At 44.3% G+C, this 23,332-nt stretch overlaps 1 protein-coding gene across 1 annotated transcript in view; it reads right to left on the bottom strand.

The window, feature by feature from the left end:
- LOC147706711 (solute carrier family 22 member 7-like) overlaps positions 1-23,332 on the bottom strand; it is a 306,523-nt gene that overhangs the window by 64,112 nt on the left and 219,079 nt on the right. Inside the window, exon 9 of the mRNA XM_086925851.1 lies at positions 16,012-16,120. Within this exon, the coding sequence (XP_086781977.1) occupies positions 16,012-16,120 (109 nt within the window). The remainder of the gene's footprint in view (positions 1-16,011; positions 16,121-23,332) is intronic.

Here is a 23,332-nt window from a genome sequence, read left to right as displayed (position 1 = left end):
CAAACACTGTTCAGATCTGTAGAGCGGGCAAAAATAGGTCGAATTCCAAAAGTGCTGTAAATCCATACTTTTGTTTTTGACAAATGAGTGTTTTAAAAGGTTCTCAGGTTGAAAATGAAGATTAAATATATCTGGTCTGTTAATCTGCTCAGTGTTTCAAATTCTGCAAACCCAGCTTTGCATGTCTCTGTAGATCCAAAAATTAAAAAATTACTCAAATCTGATTGGCTGAGACAGCCTTTTCTCCGATCCACAATTACAGGTTCACAGATTGGAGCCACAAATCTGAAACAATCTTATTGTCTGACAGAAACGTAGGTACATTTGTTGCGGCCTCCATTACAGAGGTGAGAATTCAGTACATGCATCCTCAAACAAAAGCTGGAAGAACGCAAAAAGAGAGAAGAGTCAATCCACCCTGAAACCCAGTCCCTTGCGGGATGTTTCCAAAGTACCTGAGGCCAGGTCCTCACGCCAACCCACGCTGTACATAAACAAACACAATTTGCAGCAGATGTTGGTCATCTGTAGAAGTGCCTTGCCTACCAGGCCCTGCAGCCAACCCCACACTACATATGGATGAGGTCAAGCATAGCTGGGTGTAGGCCACCCACAGGTTTGAGTTCAGGGCCTTTTAGCAGACATACTCTATTTCCAACCCCCTGATGCACATGCCCAATGGCCAGGCTTTGGGTCCAATCCCCCTCTGCACCCATGTAAAATCAATACACAGGAGGGAAATTGACTGAATATGATAAACAAAGCTCAGAGATGTACTGAAACATCACTGATGACATGTCAAATAACATCAATGATGGCATCACTGGTGATTTTTCAAATTACATCACTGATGAATGTGTCAGTTTGCTGTACACTTTTATAACTGAAATGTGTTCAGCAAGTTACAGCTAGACGTGATTTTCTATAGTGCTAATGGGCATACTTTTTTGCAATATGCAGCACCTGGAGCATATATTTGTAATCACTTACATTCAGTAGATATTATGATCTCTGTTAATGGTATTCAGGTGAGTTAGAAATGTAAAAAAGTGGCATAAGTAAACTACAATTATTAAACGCACTTCAACGTGTCAGATTGGAATAATTTCAACTGCAAGATTAAACATATATATTCTACACAATGTTTACTAACTGAATAGCTGTTTGCAGAGTGTAGATTTCTAAATATAGGTTATCAGAAGTAGACATTGGAATGTTGAGGCATATCAGCAAGTATTGCACATAATAGTAAAAATGAACTATTCTATCTGTATGTAGTTGTAAGTAAAAGATGCAGTATTTCTCAAATTAAAAAACAAAGTATCTGCAATCTGTTAAAACAAGCCCTAGGGGTTTTTCATGAACCTTAATGTACAAAACATTTTACACCTATGAGCTGTTTGAGTGGAGCTATTGCTATTTCTATAGTAAAACACCATGCTCACTGTTAGGAAAGGTGTGTCAAGACAAATGTGATACTTCATACACTTTTATGGAACCAGTGTTGATGGCATGTTATAATTTAATTGTGAAAACAATGCACCGGTTGAGGGTGTAGAATGTTTCAGGAGAAAGAAATAACAAGTCGGTGGCACAAAAGATATTAATTATGATTGTGGGTTAAAGATGGAGAAAAGTGTAAAGAATATGGTGAAGAATGACTGTTATCATTTATGGACTACATTTATGTTTTTTAGTTATTTTCTCTTTTTGTAGGAGGAAAATGGAAAACAGAAGTTGTGAACAAGAAAAGTACAATGTGAAAACATTTATAGAAAAGAAAAATAATTCTTGCTCACTTCTCAAAAGACAGAAAATGATAGCACAGTGGAGTGTGAGGAAAAAAACTATTTATTGGAGAAGTGATAAATGTTTGCATTACATAGGGGACATATGTGATGTTGCATGAGTTTGAGCTGTATAAGTCTACTTGTTTCTGAGTAAAAATTGTTTGCTTACATAAGCATCTAAAAAGAGCCTTGTGAAGACAAGCAGCATTATTGGCTTGTTCGGCAGTGTGCATCTTGGCAGCCACAGTATATCTAGGTTGAAAAGATGAGGAAGCATGTAACGAGTTTTGCAGTTCACCAGCATAAGTTAACTTTGCCTGAGCTATCCTTTGTGACCTTTGTGACCTTATAAAAAACTGTTCTCATGAGAAACGTTGCTGAAAATTTATTGTTGGCTAGCCTCAAAACAAAAAACTGCAACACCAAAGACTATCAATCAATCAATCAAAGACATTTATAGAGCGCACTACCTACCCGTAGGGTCTCAAGGCGCTAAGGGGGGGGGGGGTGCCGTTACTGCTCGAACAGCCAGGTCTTGAGCTTCTTCCTGAAGGCGAGGTGGTCTTGGGTCAGGCGCAGGTCGGCCGGGAGGGAGTTCCAGGTCTTGGCGGCCAGGTAGGAGAAGGACCTTCCTCCTGTTGTCGCTCTACGGATGCGTGGGACGGCGGCGAGGGCGTGGCTGGCTGATCGGAGGTGGCGTTTGGGAGCGTAGAAGTTGATTCGGTTGTTGAGGTAGCTCGGGCCTTGATCGTGTAGGGCTTTGTGTGCGTGGGTGAGGAGCCGGAAGGTGATTCTTTTGTTGACGGGGAGCCAGTGCAGGTCTCTCAGGTGTCCGGAGATGTGGCTGTTTCGTGGGATGTCGAGGATGAGTCTGGCTGAGGCGTTCTGGATCCGCTGGAGTCTCTTCTGGAGCTTGGCGGTGGTTCCGGCGTAGAGGGTGTTGCCAAAGTCCAGTCGGCTGGTGACGAGGGCCTGGGTGACGGTCTTCCTGGTCTCCGTGGGGATCCACCAGAAGATCTTCCGAAGCATGCGCAGGATGTTGAAGCACGACGAGGAGACGGCGTTGACTTGCCTGGTCATGGAGAGGGAGGAGTCCAGGATGAAGCCCAGGTTGCGTGCGTGGTTCGTCGGTTTGGGTGCGGTGCCCAGGGCGGGGGGCCACCAGGAGTCGTCCCAGGCGGAGGGAGAGGAGCCCAGGATGAGGACCTCCGTCTTGTCTGAGTTCAGTTTCAGGCGGCCGGTCGTCATCCACTCGGCTACCTCTTTCATCCCTTCATGCAGGTTGGCTCTGGCGGCGGCGGGGTCGTTGGTCAGGGAGAGGATCAGCTGGGTGTCATTGGCGTAGGAGATTATGTTGAGGTTGTGTTGGCGTGCGATGGCCACGAGGGGGCTCATGTAGACGTTGAAGAGGGTAGGGCTCAGCGAGGATCCTTGAGGGGCGCCGCAGATGACTTCGGTGGCCTCTGACTTGTACGGTGGTAGGCGGACTCTCTGCGTTCTTCCGTCGAGGAAGGAGACGATCCATTCCAGTGCCTTCTCCTGGATTCCGACGTTGCTGAGGCGCTGCACTAGGGTGCGGTGGCAGACCGTGTCGAAAGCTGCGGAGAGGTCTAGGAGGATGAGGGCCGCTGTTTCTCCGTTGTCCATCAGGGCTCGGATGTCGTCGGTGGCGGCGATGAGGGCGGTCTTGGTGCTGTGGTTGGCTCGGAAGCCGGACTGTGAGGGGTCGAGGGATCCGTTCGTCTCGAGGACGGTGGCCAGCTGTTTGTTGACGGTCTTCTCGATGACTTTGGCTGGAAACGGGAGTAGCGAGATGGGGCGGTAATTCTTGAGTTCGGTGGGGTCCGCTGTGGGTTTCTTGAGTAGAGCGCTGAGTTCGGCGTGCTTCCAGCTCTCGGGGAAGGTGGCGGTGTCGAAGGAGGTGTTGATAATTTCCCGCAGGTGGGGTGCGATGATAGCGTCGGCTTTGTTGAAGACGTGGTGAGGGCAGGGGTCGGTCGGAGATCCGGAGTGGACGGAGTTCATCATGCGGACGGTGTCTTCTGTGCTGATCGGAGTCCAGGCTCGGAGGGTGGTGGTGGGCGGCGTTGCTGTGGTCGTGGCGTGGGTCGGTTGAGTGCTGAAGCTGTTGTGTATGTCCGCGATCTTGTTGTGTAAGTAGGAGGCGAGGGAGTTGCAGAGGTCTTGCGATGGGGTGATGTCGTTGTTGTGGTCGTGGCGTGGGTCGGTTGAGTGCTGAAGCTGTTGTGTATGTCCGCGATCTTGTTGTGGAAGTAGGAGGCGAGGGAGTTGCAGAGGTCTTGCGATGGGGTGATGTCGTTGTTTCCGGCGTTGGGGTTGGAGAGCTCTTTCACGATGTTGAAGAGTTCCTTGCAGTTGTGTGCGTTGTTCAGGGAGAGGATCAGCTGGGTGTCAACGCCGAGCTTGAGGGTGGTCCTGTTGTCCGGTGTGGGCTCCTTTCTCCAGACTTTCTCGAGGGCTCTGCAGTTCTTCTTGGAGCTCTTGAGTTCGTCGGTGAACCATGGGGCCTTCTTGCTGTCGGGTCTGCTGGGCGGGGTCCTCAGTGGGGCGAGTTCGTCTGCGCAGTTGCTGATCCACTTCGTGAGGTTGTCGGCGGCCTGGCTGGGGTTCGCTGAGCTGGCCGGAGGGTGCTGGCTCAGGGAGGCGGCGAGCTGGTCGGCGGTGATCTTGTTCCAGCTTCTACGGGCAACCTGTTGCTGGTGGTGGTGGGTCGTCGTTCTTTCGAAGGTGAAGTGGACACAGCTGTGGTCCGTCCAGTGGAGTTCTGTGGCGTGGCTGAAGGTGATGTCTTTGCTGGATGAGAAGATGGCGTCGAGTGTGTGTCCGGCGAGGTGGGTGGGGGTGCTCACCAGTTGCTTGAGTCCAAGGTTGGCGAGGTTGTCGAGCAGGGTGCTGGTGTTGCGGTCGTTGTTGTTCTCCAGGTGGAAGTTGAGGTCCCCCAGGAGGATGTAGTCAGCGGAGGGGAGGGCGTGTGGCCTGATGAATTCGGCGATGTCCTCGCTGAATTGAGTGCGTGGCCCCGGGGGTCGGTAGATCAGGGTGCCTCTGAGGGTGGTCTTCGGGTCGGTGTGGATCTGGAAATGCAGGTGTTCGGCGGTGGTTAGGGTGTTGTCGGTGCTGGTCGTGATACGGATGGTGTTCCTGTGGATGATGGCGATGCCTCCTCCCACCTGGTTGGCGGTGCGGTCCCTCCGGGTGATCTTGTAGCCCTCTGGGATGGCGATGGCGATGTCGGGTGCTGAAGAGGCGTTCATCCAGGTCTCTGTGAGGAAGGTGACGTCAGGGGCTGTGGTGTCGAGGAGGTTCCAGAGTTCGATGGCGTGTCTGTGGACAGAGCGGGTGTTGAGCAGGATGCACTTGAGGTGGTTGCTGATGGTGTTCGGCTTGGCGGGTGCTGGTGCAGGGCAGGTCCGGATGCAGGTGAACTTGCAGGCGTGACAGCTGAAGGGTCCGTGGGAGCGACGTGGGGTGGCTCGGTAGCATCCTGGGGTTTGGCCGGTGTTGAGAGCGATGAGGGTGGCGGCGGTGTACGTCAGGCGGGTCGGTCGGGGTCCTCGTTGGCCAGGGGTCCTGGCACTGGGCGCGGTCCAGGCGCGGACGGGTGTAGACGGCTTACCTTTGGCACGCCTTCGGCGCACAATCGGCGCGCCCGCTGCGCGTGACCGCTGCGCGTTCGCACGGTCGCCATATATGGCGAAGTGCGCGGGTGGGCGGAGCAGCTGGGAGGCGGGAGCGGGGAGGGTACAGAAAGAAAAGGGGCGGGGTTAGCGGTGATGGCGGGAAGCGGGGAGCGGGGAGGGATGCGACGGGGGCGGCACAAGGAAGGCAAAAAACGGCACAAATGGGGCGAAAATACAATACAACTGAAAAAACTTACAAAGCAAATTGACAAAAACAGAGACAGGGACACAGGGCAGGAAGCTAGCACAGACCACGCCGCTCGATGGCAGGGGGCGTGGTCACGCGGCGGAGCCGGGGCAGCGAGGCACAAGGAGAGGGGGCACACGCAGCAGCTGGTGGCCGTGCGGCACGGGGGTGTCCTAGAACTAGGTCACACTCACCTGCGTCGCACGGTCGCCATATATGGCCAAGTGCGCGGGTGGGCGGAGCAGCTGGGAGGCGGGAGCGGGGAGGGTACAGAAAGAAAAGGGGCGGGGTTAGCGGTGATGGCGGGAAGCGGGGAGCGGGGAGGGATGCGACGGGGGCGGCACAAGGAAGGCAAAAAACGGCACAAATGGGGCGAAAATACAATACAACTGAAAAAACTTACAAAGCAAATTGACAAAAACAGAGACAGGGACACAGGGCAGGAAGCTAGCACAGACCACGCCGCTCGATGGCAGGGGGCGTGGTCACGCGGCGGAGCCGGGGCAGCGAGGCACAAGGAGAGGGGGCACACGCAGCAGCTGGTGGCCGTGCGGCGTGGGGGTGTCCTAGAACTAGGTCACACTCACCTGCGTCGCACGGTCGCCATATATGGCCAAGTGCGCGGGTGGGCGGAGCAGCTGGGAGGCGGGAGCGGGGAGGGTACAGAAAGAAAAGGGGCGGGGTTAGCGGTGATGGCGGGAAGCGGGGAGCGGGGAGGGATGCGACGGGGGCGGCACAAGGAAGGCAAAAACGGAACAAATGGGGCGAAAATACAATACAACTGAAAAAACTTACAAAGCAAATTGACAAAAACAGAGACAGGGACACAGGGCAGGAAGCTAGCACAGACCACGCCACTCGATGGCAGGGGGCGTGGTCACGCGGCAGAGCCGGGGCAGCGAGGCACAAGGAGAGGGGGCACACGCAGCAGCTGGTGGCCGTGCGGCGCGGGGGTGTCCTAGAACTAGGTCACACTCACCTGCGTCGCACGGTCGCCATATATGGCCAAGTGCGCGGGTGGGCGGAGCAGCTGGGAGGCGGGAGCGAGGAGGGTACAGAAAGAAAAGGGGCGGGGTTAGCGGTGATGGTGGGAAGCGGGGAGCGGGGAGGGACGCGACGGGGGCGGCACAAGGAAGGCAAAAAACGGCACAAATGGGGCGAAAAAGACTCTTTTCCTGGCTGCTGTAGTGCAACAACAACAGGTGATCATCATAAGGTGATGAAGACATTATAAATTAGCAAAGTTGGTTGTTTTGTTTGCATTTTAGTTGCTGATATATTTATTACTGTAGTTGTGGTAGTTTTGTAATGTTAAATTATTTTTTGTTATAAAAAAGTTTAAAGTTATCAATGGTTTGTTTGCTTAGTCGTTGAATATTGTTACACTATTGTAATGTTGACTATAACTGGTAGTTCCATCTTCAGGGAGTGCTGAAGTGCTCCCCCATGTTAATATGTATTTATATGGTTTCTATGCACATATATTATGCTACAGTGATTTTTTAACAGTATTGTATTTGTATTTTGTATTTGGTAAATTTGTAGAGCGCGAATTGTTGCCCGGGTGGGGTCCAAGCGCTAAGGAACCAGTAGAGGTGGCCTGAAGGGATGGGTAATCAGAAAAGGAGATTACTGAGGAGAGTGAAACAAGAATGTTTTTAACTGCTTGCGGAATGAGGAGAGGTTGGGGTTAGCTCTGAGATGGAGGGGGAGGGAGTTCCAGGTCTTGGATGCATTGTAGGTGAACGTCCTGCGGACAGACCTGGTCTTTTTTATTCTTGGGGTCGAGGCCATAAAGGCCTGGCTCTAGTGGAGGTTTCTGCTGGGATGATAGTGGGTGACTAAGTCGCGGGTGATCATAGGGCCTGTGTCCCAGAAGGCCTGATGGGCGATACACATGGCCTTGAAGAGAATTCGCTGACGCACTGGCAGCCAGTGCAGGCTGATCAGTCCAGCTCTTACTGATTGCCTGCAAGAAAGCTGGAGCAGTGTGCAAGCCGCACAGTTCTGCACTGTCTGAAGTCTGCGTAGGGTGTAGTCTGGAGCGCCGAGATAAAAAACGTTGTTGAGGTCAAGAACGAGACTGTATCAGGGCCTGAATAACTACCTGCTTAGCTTCCAAGGGTAGAATTGGGAGAATGTTTTTTAACATTCTAAGGAGGCCAAAACAGGTAGCCGAGAGTTTTGTGGCCTGGATGTTGAATGAGAGGGAACTGTCTAGCCACAACCCGAGGCTCTTGATGTTGTCCTTAGGTGTCGGAGGGGTGCCTAGACAGGGGGGCCATAGTAAATTGAAGAAACTGGGGTCGGAGGAGCCCAGGAGCACCAGATCTGTTTTGTCTCCATTTCGTTTGAGGGATGATGAAGACATCCATCTCTTTACCGCCACTAGGTACTCTCTGAGTCCGCCTGAGATTGGCATGAGATTGTTTGAGTACCCAACTATGGTGACTTGTCAACAGTGAAATCTCAGTTGAGAGATCATTCCTTGTCCACACTGCAGTATACTGACCTCTCATTGAGAAGAGAGAGGTTTTAGCACTGCAGCCACAAACTCTACTACACACTGCTAGCAGCTGTGATTGTGGAGAGGGCAGTTCTTTAGCATATGTTACATTATACGCGTGTTACTCTGGAGAGAATATTTCAGCAGAGGTCTATCCCTGTGTGCACCCTATTATGCATGCCTGTTTCCATATCGAAAGGTCCAAGAGAGTTGAGGGTGTTCCCACATTCAATCCAACAAGTAACAGTTCCCAGGAAAGAGGATACTCCATTTGTATACCCTATCGTGCACATTCATCACCAAAATGAGAGGTAGAGGTAAAGAGAGCAGTCTCTAGCCACAGTCTACTACACACATGTGCTATTCTGGGGAGCGGTCTTTCCTGACAGGGCACTCTCTCTCCATAGCCTAGATTCTATGCTTGTCATCCAAGTCAGACTTCTCAGCACAAAGATAATTTCTTCCCCACAACCAAGTTGTACATCTGTCACCCTTCATAGAGGGGTGAGCAGACAGGTAAGCCCATCATCATACACTTCTATACGCACCCATCATCCAAGAGATAGGTCACAGGATAACGGACAGGGTCTCCACAGACTCTACTATGCATACCTGTCATCCAAGAAAGCAGAGTCAGCAAAGACACCAGCACATCCCCACACCCTACTATGCATAACCATCACTGTGGGGAGAGGTATGAGTACAATTGTCAGTGTAGAGGCCAGTCAGTCCCTGCACTGTACTATAAACATCAGTCATTCAAGAGAAGAGTCTCATCAGAGAGGCCAGTCCCTCCAATAACTGTACTATTCTCACTCGTCATCCATGACAGAAGTCTCAGAGGACAGTCCAGTCTCTCAACACCCTCTACAGCACATACCCATCATCCCAGAGAAAGAAAGGGTAGTCCCTTCGCACACACTACTTCGCACACCTGTCAACACAGAGAGAGGTCTCAGTAGAGAGGATAGTCTATCTCATCATCCTATTATGCAAACTCGTCATTACAGACAGAGAGCTTAGCGGAGAGCTCAATCCCTTCTCGCATTCTAGTACCTCTCCACATCCTACTACACATGTTTGTCACTTAAGAGATGTCTCAGAAGAAAGGCCAGTCCCTCCACACACCCTACTTTATACACCCATCAGCCCAGAGAGAGGTCTGAGTTGAGAGACTAGTCTCTCCCCTAACCCTATTATGCACACTGTTCATCAGAGAGAGAAGTCTCAGCAGAGAGGTCAGTCCCTCACCACAAACTACTATACATACTGATCACCTGAGAAGTTAGGATTTTGTTTTAAGTTAGGATTTTGTTTTAAGTTAGGATTTTGTCTTAAGTTAAACTTAAGTTTGTCTTAAATTTTGGTTTTGAGACGAAATCCTAACTTAAGACAAAATCCTAACTTAAGACAAAATCTAACTTTACTACTACTAAACGTCTTCTGTCAATACCAAAAGTAGTAAGTGTAGGATTTTATCTCAGATTAGTTCTGTGAATCGGCCCCAGAGAGTGTAAGTTCCATCTCCTCCCAAAAATGTACGATCTTGAAATACTCTTGTTGGATTGTAAAAACGTAGAGAGGGTTAGAGAAGCTCTGCCTGAAGAGAGAAGTCTCAGCAGAGAGGCTTATCTGTTTGCATACTCTACTACCCAGACCCAACAATACAGGGCAGTTATCTATGAGACATATGCTAAGTGTTTGAGCTGATGAGATTCTCACAAGAGACAGACAAATAAACAGGTGGAGGCAGGTCTTTGAGTGCTGATACTCTCGCAAGACTCTCATGAGTGCCAATATGCAAAGAAAAGGGAGTTATTATATGAAAGAATCACATAATATTGCAAATGGGTGGCTCTGGAAAGAGCCTTTGAGTTTATAGCGTGCAATGTTCAGTTACACAGAACTAGATGCCTTCATTGATGTTATTAAGGAAGATTTTATTCCCTTCTGCAGTGAACTGCACTTCATCCCCTCTATAGAGTCCTGGCATATCAAACTGGATGTTCTTATAATATATGGTCATGAAGAAATGCAGACATTGTGTTTAATAACATGCCTCCCAGACATCTCAATTTTAAGACAAAAGTCTTCGCACCATTGCCATTTTTGCCTTTGTCATATATTAGAATATACAAAGGCAATGTGAGGAAAGAGAGACATCAATTGTGAAAATGTCATCTTCATTTGGATTTCAAGCACAGCCCCTGTGATTGTGCCTTGGTCACAGCCACCACAGTGCAGTATCATCAGGTCTGGGTGCTCACAATCCAAAATGCTCTCAAACCTTTATAACAATAGATACCTCTATGACCAATCATCGTGATGTGCAAGCTTGGAAATCCACTATTCTTTTCAATACCACAATTAATGGTATATTCTTTAGCCCAGTGGATGACGCTATGTCCCAAAATCCAAAGGCAAACCAAGGAGCTGTATGGCGATGCCAGCCACAAGGGAAGTGCTTAGCAGAATGAGTAGGCTTCAGATGTCATATGGACTTACAAAAAAAAGAATGGGAGGGAGGCAAAAATATAAATGTAATTGATAGATTTATGGCAGTTAGAAAAGTAGGCTAGGTTAAGATCAACTTTTGTTTGTATAGTGCACAGTTACATGTTAAACAGGGGGAGGTTTTCTATTGGGTGATTTTCAAATTGAGCCACGATCCAGTGAGAGCCTCAGGTGAGTCATTAATAAGTTTGTGCAGGTTTGGGAGAGCAGCTGATGATGGTGTGCTTGTCTGGCTCTCACAAGAGGTTTTGAGAAAAGAAAAAAAGGAAAACAGTACACATAACAGATAAAATGAAACTATAGGGTAGCTCCAAAAAGAGCTGGTTGTGTTATGTACAAAAACTATAACAGTTTTTGTGTTTTCCAACATTCTTATTATTTTTTGTACTGTAAAAATGTTTTTAATATGGTAAGACTTGCAACTTGAAGTGTGAAACAAACTTCAACATCTCCTTGAAAAAACAAAAAGGCGAAAATTTGGGAAAACACTGTTAAAAACACTGAAAAATACTGCTTTGGTGGGCACTTGTGATCTTGGACAACCTTCTACAGGTTGTACCTGTTTGTCTCTGATGAAATAATTATCTGCTTACATAAGCAGCAAAAAAGTGCTTTATAAAGATAATCACGCTGCTGCACTTACTTTGTGTGCAGGCACAGTATCTCCTGGAGCAAATGATGTGGAAGCCACTGAAGAGTTGTCTAGCTCTACAGAATGAGCCAGTTCTGCCTGAGCAATTCTTCATGGATGCATTGATCTGGGGTGCCTCCCCATGCCTGTCGTACTCATACTATACTGCTTATGTCTGATCTCCAGGATGAACTACTTCTTGGAAAATTCAGAGATTACATACTTTGCAGAAACCGTCTTGCCACCTGGCCACATTTCAAAGAACTGCCATACCAAGGATTCCTTAGGGATCTGAGGTGGCTGGGCTGGTGCAGCTGTCACTGGCTCCTCATCAGCATCTGATAAAGACATCAGATTATATATTTCATGGAACAATTCATAATGAAAGTTCCCTAGCTAATCAATATCTCTAATACCTAAATTTGTTCTGAATTACAAGAAAACACTGGTATTAACTTAATTCCACATGCATGAGCTTGTGCTCACAAGAGCTGAATAGGAAGTATAGCACACTTGGAGTTCAAACACGAGCGACTCATGAAATCTTAAAAATATTATTGCTTTATGTATTCAATGGAACAAATAATAATAAATTTTACTAAAATAAGCAGCTTCTCTACTATGTTAATATGTTACTTTGATCACAGTTAGAGTAACACACTGTTCTTAACCCCTTCGCTGCTCATGATGAGCTCAGCTCGTCATGCAGTACAGTGGTCGTGTGCTTATGACGAGCTGAGCTGGGTCTGGTGGCTCAGTGGACTAATGCGTCCACTGCAGGGGCCTGTGTTCGACCTCATGGTCACAGGTTCAAATCCCGGCGGGTCCACTCAGCCTTTCATCCATCTGAGGTCGATAAAATGAGTACCATTGAGTTGGGTAACAATAAACATCTGTTATTCAGCGCCAAGAAACCGCTGGGTGAACGTGCGCTTTACAAATACACATGTTATGTTATGTTATGTTATGAATAATGGGAAATCAGAGAATGCAGCGCCGCAGGGGAAAACCTCTAGCAGCCAAGGTGTTAACATAATCCGAAATGCACCCAAGAGGGTCATGAGCATCAACCAGAGAGTATATCTCTCTCAGAGTCCACACAGGAGATTGTGTGTCTGACTCCCGCGAGCATCTCGCGAGAGTCACCAACTTTAATAAAAATAAAAATGAATATACAACCACATTTTAATGACTCTCGCATTATAGATTAACAATAAATACTAAGCATTTGAAAAATAACTCTAAACAGTAGATTAAAACAAAATAGAGAACTCTAGTGAGTAATCAGTCACTTAAAAAATCTGTTTTACATATTCAAAGTTAAAACTATACAACATTAAAAACTGATTATTCTCTTTTTGAATTATAGATACAACTTTTGTGTAAAAACACATACGAAGGCTAGAAAAAATATGCTATTACAATAACAATTAACTTGCTGGGAAAATGACTCAATATGAGAGACAGAAGAACTTAGGAGACAGGCAATCTCAACCCAAATGTTGTTATATTACTCTGTTTAATACTCAAACATCCTGTTTTAGAAACATTTTGCAAAGTGTGCACTCTTTCCTTTTAAGTTGCAATACAAACGCAATTACCTTTCAGAATAACGTTTGCACACAGGATGTAGTATTCAGGTATTCTACCATATATATTAGGCCTGGGTGGTAAACTCCAGTCTGCATGTGTAATTTGCGGAATTTGAGTAAATTTGTGTTCAGTGGAGAACGTGAAATTGCCCAAAATTCCGCGATCCACGGCTTCGCAGAATGTTTTGCTTGTTCGCGCTTTCAAAATGCGCGTTCGCAAGATATTTCTCCCCGAGCACGCAAACAGAGTTCGCGAACAGGAAGAAAGCATTGCGAATGGGCAGATCAAGCAATTCCGCGTATTTGCGGAACTCTGCGTGCTCGGCAGAGATCTTTTGCAATTTTGCGGAGCTTTGCATAGCGCAACTACGCAAATTCCGCCCACCACTAATATATATATACATACATTTCTTTTTTAAACTTTAAAAAAAAAATAGAAATTCACTGAAAAAAACAAAGGTTAAAGTAACATTATAGTAAAATGTGATAAAAATATTTATTTTGTTTTAAATGAATTAGAAATTCACTGAAAAAAAGCTTCATATAACATTAGGTGAATTTCACCCCCGACCATGCAATGCTATGCTAAGGACCTCATATATGATAATATTCATGGCATGTTCTACAACATGATTTATAACATCACTTATGACATCTCAAATTACATCATTAATAACATCACTGATGACATCATTCAAACTTCATTTTTCTACATAGTGTTTTATAAATGACTATGACACTAGAGCCCTGAAAGTAATTCCAAAATATCAGCCATTACTACTTCAACCACAGATACAACTCACTTAGGTGTTAAAAGCAAGCATTATACGAACACTAAGCCTAAAGCATACCTTTTATATATAGAATAAATCACATTAAGAATTGACCACACATATTTGGGAAACCATCATTCACTACAATCTTCAATCCCTACACAGTTATTGAGAGAAGACGAAAATACTGAATGCCAGTTTAAAAGAAAGTAGCCCGTAAATAAGGCATTACTCTGTATTATACCTGTGGCATTCAATGAATGCATACTAAGAAATAAAGTTGATATCAGCAGCAAAGTGGGCACTGTAAACATTTTTGTTCTCTCTGGCAAAAGTTTATTGTGTTTCAAACTGTTGCAGGCAGTGAAACTCTCATGATAAATACAACAGTATTCAAAATCAACTATTGGAAACAGTGTACACTCTATGAAACAGTTGTCAAAAAACACTGCCTAATATTTCACGGTCTGAAGGTGCTAAAGTACATACTACCTGTTTCCTTCATACTGTGGTGAAACCTTTACAGCTAGCTCATCTTTTCTAGCAAAACTATGACGCACACATATCCTAGAACCTAATGCACAGTCTTCTATGTTTAGTATAAAATTATCAAATGACAGGAATCTTTCTAATAACACCATTCCCAGAACTAATTTTTACCCAGGGAGAGTGTGGATCCCCTGAGCCTTGTTGAGGCCCAGGAATGCCATCCCTCAGGGCTGAAGTTTTAAATAAGCAGAATGCAGCATTTTACCTTCCTTTCCAAGCACTTTTGTGGACCTGGAAACCCCATCCCCTGTGGCCGATGCATAAAGTCTGAGGGAGAGAGGCATGCTGCTCTCCTGCCCGAGCCTGGAAATGCCCTTGGGATCCAAACCCTGCAGTCATATTATTAATTTTAAAAGGGATATGGTATATGGTACCACCATAACCTTATGGGCCCTGGGAACCTCATTCTCAGGGCATTTGATTTTGATGGGTAGGGAACAGTGGAAGACCCTAATCTGAGTTGCTGGTAAGTGTCCTGAAATTGATTCATGGAGGTTACCTTATTTACTTGGTGGTTGCCTTAGCCTATGTCTGGGAGGTTTTGTAAAGCTGCAGAGAAGGATGGGGAGATCAGTGTTACCATGAGTCCATTGCCATAGGAAATACAAAGAGAAGATGGCCACGGTGATATCGATCAGTATACTTCGGGCCCAGACTTTAATGTTTGTCATTTATACTATAACTTCAAATTCAAACCTATTGTGGCAAGATAGTGACTACCAAAATAAACAACATACGTAGAGATTCCATAATTAGGATATAAACTATTACCTTCTCTCATGCACTTTGCAGTTTGTTTCTCATCAATCATGAGTGACATATTCATCATAAATTTGTCATGTGTGCTGTGATCCACAATGCATAAATCTCCAGCCAAGCACACCTCATATATAAAAAAAACAACCTGTTGTTTTAAAGTTACCACTATTCCTTGCAAAAATCAGTAATTTCCACCCTATCTGTTTTCTTGACTTAAGATATACAGTGTTAAAAAAGCCTCAGGCCTGAGCGCTGAGAGATTGTGAAACTGGATAAATCCTGCTCTAATACAGGATCACATGCCCCTATCTTTGACAACCCTTTTTTCATGTACATTTAAATACTACTCATTGTAACTCGAATCTTTAGAATATATGATTATACCTGTGACTATTGCAGTTGCCACTAACCTTATGCATTCCTAGATTTACAAGGTTTTGTAAACCTCGAAATGGGGCAGATTCCTACACCTCCATAGGGGAGTTGTAAGGGAGGCATAACAAGGCAAAATACCTCTATTTCTCTTCTTTTTTCCTTTTTCTGTGTGTGCTACATTCTGAACAATCACCCCTACAATGCTGACACCCTTGCACCATGGTGCAAGGGCACCTGCGTTGGTACATGACAGCCCATTGTGCACAACCGCACGGGGAAAAGGACAGGAATGCGCCATATCTTGTAGTTACAGCAAATTTGTCCCCTTTTCTTTTGACGCACTGCAGTGCAGCAGTAAGCTTTGAAGTGTTCCCTTGTATCAGAATATTGTAAAAGAGGCCCTTTATTTGTAAGATTTATGGCATGATCATCTGGTTGATTGGCAGAAACCTTGCCAACTTCGCACATGGATGGAATCATGAACTAGACCCAGCACAACATGCAGATTCTCAATACAGCCCAGATAAAAATACTACTAGACATTGAGGATAACTTTAATCTTTTATATTTTCTTGGTGTTGGTGTTTTCCCAAATTATCAATCACGAATGTCAGTATACAATGCTTAGCAATACCTGAGGACAGTAGGGTAGAGCTCAGCGGTGTACAGGTAGAGGACCGTGAAGGCATTGCCAGAGAAACCTTTCCCTAAAGTCGCAATTGTTGTTCGCAGAGGGCTCAGAGCTGAAAATGGGTAACGTCGAGAAGGAGAGAAAGAAAAGGTAATAACATGTTGTTATTAATTTTATAAAAACCTACACATACTATCAAAAAACAGAATAGTATAGATCAGTCCATTGACACCAACTACTCCTAGTTTGTCTATTTGATTAACAACTTGAATTTTAGGACATAATTTTCAGGAAAGTTTATATAATACAGTGTATTTCATAGGCAATATAGTGTACATGGACCAATTATTGTACAGACAAGTTAAAAGAACATACAACATATATATACTAGGGGAACATTGGAATGTTGATAGCTCCATTAAAGGCAATGGAGTGCTCCTGGCTTCTACTGGATGTTTGAAGCCCGGAGAGTAACATTCCAATATATTTATTTCTTTTCACAGCTGTTTCTGTGAACAAAAGCTTCTCGAGACCAAGGGGATTTAAACCCCTTCAGGCTCCGTGAGGCCTTTGTTTTGAAATTAGAATATTCTGCTCTCTGGGGGCTGATTGCTCTAATAGCCTTAGAGCCTTTGTAGCGGGCTCTGCTGACCATTAAAGGCCAGCTCCCTTGTTAAAGGCCTGAGCCAAAGGCGAGGGCCTTTAGCAAGGGACCAGACTTTGAATGGCTGGTAGAGCCCGCTACATCGGGCTCAAAGGCTATAATAAAACTTTTGAGTCATAACTTATGCACAATATAGCGCAAGGAAATTTGCCAAAATATCTTTAAAGCAATTTTTTTTACTTCTTGTCTTAAATTAAATCTCATCCAGTGTTGCTATATAAAACATTTTGTACATCCATTCTCTAATTTTGTGTATCTTTGTTGATTTTTAACTTCTCAGAATCAGACTTTGCTTTTTTGAACTAAAGGTTGGTATCAAGTGTAATTTCATCCACTTTGCACAAATAATAAAATAAAATCATTAACTTTCTTATGTGTGATCACCTCTTTTTTTAACTGATGTTACTAGTATTTGAATTCTGTACTCTGGGGCACTGCTATCCAGTGCATCTTCCTGATGTCTTAAAACATGACAAATTTGCTACCAGTGAATTGTAGCATGTGTTATGCAATAAACTAGGCTGACCAGGAAAACATTGTTTCAGGCTGACAGGCATAGCTAGACCACTGTAGCTTAGAAACCTGCAGCTGAATGTATCAAAATATACCCATATTGACAGGTGAAACATGTATTTTTATGTACTAAATAAGTCACCCCTACTTAAGCATTGCAGCCTTCCAGGCAAGGTGCTTAAAACTGAAAAGTGGAACACATAGAAATTAAAGGTTGACATGGCTGCAGTGTCTAGCCTCCAAAAGCTATTTTCACTGTATATGTACTATGGCCTTGTCAATATGTAAAGCTCATTTTGTATCACTGCTTTAGAAAAAACTCCAGAGTTCATTCAACCACTGTTTTGATATTTACACAAAATGGTCAATTCAAGGGTGAAATCGGATTTTTGACAAATATTCAGTAAATGTGACTTTTAAAAAGTCACAATTTCTTGGCTAAAGCTTTAGTAGGATTATTGGAATTAGACTGCTTGGGCTTCGCTCCCAGCCAATTCTTCTTCCCTTGAGTAGATGTAAAGCTGTGCCCAAAGCATCATTAGCTCATGTCAGGTAGGGTCCATGCTACATCAACTTGAAAGCAACCAGGAAGAGGTGTGTTAATTCATTGTTTATTGTAAAGTGAGGCCTGGAGTAGAGGGGCCTTTTGATCCCACAATTTATTCAAGCCTCCCCTGACCCAATTCACAGTAGAGGATGGTCCCAGAACCAGTTTACTGTAGTTAGTTAGGTGGAGGCTACTTATTATCCTGGACTCACCAGTTGGTGGGCCACAAGTCTTCTCCAATGAGAGAAGGGTTCTGCAACCCTAATTTTCTGTAGAAGGTGTATACTGTTAGATAGTTTGCAGTAAAGCAAACATAATGTGCGGTAAAAGGGGGAAGGTTTACCCTAAGGATCTTTCTTCCCATTGGTCAGGGAGTCATCTACACCCACTGGCTAGTAGACAGCACACATGTGCCACCTCATTCCCAGCATTTCTGACCACCTCTGGACCTGGGGAAGAACAGAAGAGGAAGATGTGTGCTGTCTGTAATCTGTAAGGAGTTATGAGGGGTATGACCTGCTTCCACCTTACAGAGGATTGAGAAGTGGACTTCAAGGGTCAGTTGTTTCACCTCCCGAATGGCACAAAACAGGGTGCAAAAGTATTTTCCTGGAAGGGACCTGTTGAGCAATGGCAGGTGGACCCCAACTGGACTGTGCTGGTGGTCTCTGCTTGAGTGAGTCCTAGCCCCTAAGTGCTGCCTATGAGGTCCTGGGACTTTAGATGTGACCAAGAGGAATAAACTTGAAACATGGAAATGTTTCAACCTCAGGAGGATTGGGACTAACCATCAAGCATGAACCACCAACCACTAACCACGAATCACGAATCATCAAACACCAAGGCAATCTGATAACCCAAAATCATGGAGAGCAACAAAATCAAGTCGGTCCTGCTCAAAGATTTTTGCCACTCAAAAGAAGGATTCAGCAGACCGTTGTAGCTAACCTATCTGGCTTGAGTTCCAAAAATGGAGACTGAATCCTAATATAGAAACATTGACTGGTAAAAGGTACTTAAAGTATCTGGTCGATGAGCAGGCGTTAGCAGCCACAAAATGTGAATCTTCCAGCTTAGAACTTTTCCTACTGAAACCGAGGGCCCTGGCCAAAGGTGCATCCAACTACAAGATGACTATGTCGGTTACAGTGTTCAACATTGCCCAGTAGCAGGAGATCTACTTCCAGAAAAAACACTATAGTTCTGAATTTGAGTCACTTAATTTTGTTCCACCTAATTCCGAATAGGTAGATTTTTCCACAACCAGTTTTGCTTGAAACTACCGGCTGGAGTAATCAAACATGGCTTTGGCGGCAGAAGCAGCAGCACTTTATACCCCATTTATTTTTGACAGGGAACCCTTGAGTGCTGCCACCTACCATACAAAACCTTCTCTCTCCTACTTCTCCTACCCCTAGCACTTAGAGCAGGTGGTAAATGATTTTAGAAATAATATTTGGTTTTTACAAATATAAAAAGTGGTCCCACATGGTAATTCCACATTCCATGGGGTTTTACTCATAACTGCACAGGTATGGTGCAGACCCTCATAATGATAACATTTCATGTGATTTTACTGTTAATCCATACCATACAACTTGTAATCAGGATGTAAGTACAAAGGGAAAAGTGACATACCGGTTCTGCAAGGGGCTTGTTAATTAATCTGAATCAATCAATACTTTTATCTGGTGTTCTGTACATCAGGATCCACCTCAACCTGGGGCATTGTTCGCAGTTAACCACACCTATATATGTTGTGCTTTTCTTAGAGCTGCTTCACTTAAAAACTTTAAAAATACATATATCTGGTTGCTATGATTGGATTTTTTAAATAAATGTATTTTTATTTATTTGAAGAACATAGCAACGGAATACAGAACCGAAAAGGAGGTTTTCTAAAATCGGCTCCTTGTAAAGTATATTGAAAGCAATTATTAGGAATATGAATATAATCATTAAACTCAACAAATAAAGGTCTCCCGTGTCTTTGCAATATATACCTTAAGTATCAGTCATGTATAGCAGTATCTGCTTTGCACAGTGTTGACTACTGCATAGATTATTTGAGGAGGAAAGGTTATCAAAAATCCAATCTTGGGCTCAAGTCCCAAGACTTTTACAGTCACAATTTGCTCCCTGTGCTCTTGTACCCACCACCAGGGGGCCACATAGTGGGACTTTCCAGTCTTCTAATAAGCTTCCAGACCCTCCCCTGCATGCATATCCTGACTTCCAGCCATTTGAACACTTATTGGGATCTGACATCCATTCCCAATCCTTGCCGGTTTCTGTGAAAGCCAGCCTCCTAATACTTGAAGCCAGCCTACTCATGCCTGAAACTCCATTACCCAGAATTCCCTGCTCACTGCTTTGTCTCCACCCCTGCAGACCAAGGATGGGTGGAGGAATTCAGCTCACCTGTGGCTGGCTGCTGCTAGGCTGCTCACACTTGCTGCATGTGATTACTGTGAGATCTTAGAAGCCCCGGCTCCCTTCAGGCCAATTATTGTCATTGTAGCTGTTTACCGGTGAGACCGATCCTTGTTTCCAGTCCGCCCTGAGCTATAGCTATTCCTCGTGCCTGAATTAGCACTGCCTGCAGTGCTACCTTGTTTTTTGAGTTCCTGAGCTATAGTATTCTTTGTTCCTGTTCCTGGGCTTCATCTATTTTCTTGTTCCTGATTTGCACTGCTTACAGTGCTCTCTTGACTCCTTGTTTCCTGAGCTGTCCGGGTTTCCTTGAACCAGTACTGCCTGTAGTGCTGCCTTGATTCCTTGAAGCTATAGTAATTCCCTGTTCCTGAACCAGCACTGCCTGCAGTGCTACCTTGATTGTTGAGCCTTAGCCTAATTCTTGTTCCTGCTCCAGCATTGCTTTCTTTGCTATTTTGTTTTCTTGATTCCTTAACCTGCACTATTCTAGTATACCCTTGTAGCCTCCTCTTCTGTATATCCTTTTCCAGTCCCTACCTTTCTTCCCATTTCCTTGGTTCCAGTTCTAGTTTGCTACCCTTCTATTCTGCTGTCTTGCTTCTGTTGCCTTGTATGTTTGTTACCTGCTTTCTTCCAAGTGTGCCCTGTGATTTCCTTCCTTTCCTGTTAAGCACTCCTCCTTGCAATCTCCTTGTCTATTGTGCTAGTGTATAGTTCTACCCCGCTTGCTGTTACTGTCTTGCGTGTTCCTGTTGGATTACCAGGGTCCGTAGGCACAGCTGACTACCTAGGTGGTGTTTCTTGTTCGCTGTGAGTATTGTCTTTGAGTTGCATTTATGACATCACCATTGGTATAAGCTCCACATACCCTGGCTTTGCATGCATATCCTATATGTGGGTATTTGCAGTCAGTATCTGTAACAGCAATTGTGGGTGAGAAACTTACTGAGCTTCAGTCTTACCGTGTGGAGCTCCTGAGTGCTTTACCCCACACTCCCCTTTATTGTTAATGTTGTATTATATATAGGTCTTGCACATCCATCCTGGGTGTAGTTAGTCTGAATGCTAAATTGCCTCGTGAGTGCTGTTCCTTTCTGAGTCTTACCCATTGTTCACTTCTACAGGCTTCCCCTTTGGATCTCTTTTTCTCCTCGGACTCCCTGTATGATCCTGGGCAGGGCTGTACTCCTCTTTCTTTGTACAGTTTTTACCGAGTTCCCAGTCCTTGCCCAAGTCCCAAACTGTGTTCCCCACATACTCCCGGACAGCCCCTGACATTTACAATTTTGAAAGGGCATCCACTTGCTTTGTTTCCAGGCTCTCCCAACAGCCTGCAGTCATCAAGACCATGTTTCCATTTGAAGACACTTGGTGGGGTTGAAGGGCATCAATGATGGACATCGTCTTATTTGACCACTATCAGGCCCTAGCTGAGTACGAATTTCTGGTACCTTGTGAGACCAAGAAAATCAATTATAGTTAAAAGTGCAGTACGGGGATCAAGTGTACTTTATTTGTCTATGACCGCATTACAAATGCCCTCCATCAATCCCTCAAAGCACCTTTTGGGCATTTCAACTCCAAACTGTGCAACAAATCCCCCTCCTGAGTTTGGCATCAGAAACACATAGGTGAGGAGTCACATTTAATGTGCAAACGTTTCACTCTAGTATAGTATGCTTGTGCAGGTATTTGAAATGTATTACATAGAATTTGGCTGCTATTGTAATCCCTATAGGTGCTGCTAATGCCTCCCACCACTCTGGACCCTCAATTGGAACCGTGTCTGCCTCAGGACACCCTAAGCTTGCCAAAGGTCATACAAACCCATTGAAATCCCTCAGTTACAGTTAGTTGTACTAACTGTAACTCTAGCACCCACAATCCACTGGTGATGATGTCACATATTACATCATTCATGACATGGTCAGTGACATCTCAAATGACATCACTGATGACATCTCTGATGACATCATCCAGTGAACTTAAAACTTGGATATTCGACAAGTAATTCCCCACCCTTCCTCTAGCGCCTTGAGACCCTATGGGAATGTAGCGCGCTATATAAATCTTTTGACTTGACTTGACTTGACAATGTGGTTTGGTTTGTTATTTAAATATATATTATATATATAGCAATCTGCATTAAGGAATCAGTGAATATATACCTATCTTGAGGGAGGATTTAGTAGTAGTGTGATTGACTGATAACTTGACTATTTTATAGTATCTCGCCAAATATATTGGATAGTGACTAAACTGTGTGAATAACTGTATTATTTTGTCAGTTGTTGTGTAAACTGCTGCACCAGCCGGTTACTAGTACGTGAAAGTCTATATTAGTTATTGGTTATTTAACTGATTATTTGTATGGGAGAGTGAATGCGTGTGTGGTTCGGTGGGGGATCTGACTACCCAAAGATATGTGAGAGTTAATTCAGTACATATATGAGGTTAAGACTATGTGTTATAATAGGTATTTGGGTGAGTGAATATCTTTAAGGGTGTGGTGATGAGCAAATATATTTCTCAATGGTACATGTACAACAAAGTAGAAAAAATAAAAGGCAGTGTATGTGACAGTTGTTGTATATAAATAAGTTTACATAAAACTTATTAATTGCATGAGTGACTGTATATATAACAGTATACTTGTAATAGTGATTTCATAACACACTAAGTATGAGTTATTATCTATATGAATAAATGAAGTGCTATTTGTATAAGTGTGTAGCTGAGTAAATGTACATATGATACATTGTTTGCAAAAGTGAGTAGAATGACTGCATAACTGAATAGGATGTGTCCTGGTGTGTAATGTCAATATAGGTGTATAAGTATATTTGATAGTGTTCCATTGATCGTTGAGTGTATCTATAGGTAATTGATTAGAAGTGTATATATGGGTGTGGTGATGAGCAAATATATTTCTCAATGGTACATATAAAACAAAGTAGAAAAAATAAAAGGCAGTGTATGTGACAGTTGTTGTATATAAATAAGTTTACATAAAACTTATTAATTGCATGAGTGACTGTATAGATAACTGTATACTTGTAATAGTGATTTCATAACACAATAAGTATCAGTTATTATCTATATGAATAAATAAAGTGCTATTTGTATAAGTGTGTAGCTGCGTAAATGTACATATGATACATTGT

This window comes from Lissotriton vulgaris, chromosome 6 (genome assembly GCF_964263255.1).
Source record: "Lissotriton vulgaris chromosome 6, aLisVul1.2, whole genome shotgun sequence".
NCBI lineage: Eukaryota > Metazoa > Chordata > Amphibia > Caudata > Salamandridae > Lissotriton > Lissotriton vulgaris.
This window is presented reverse-complemented; position numbering and strand designations above follow the sequence as displayed.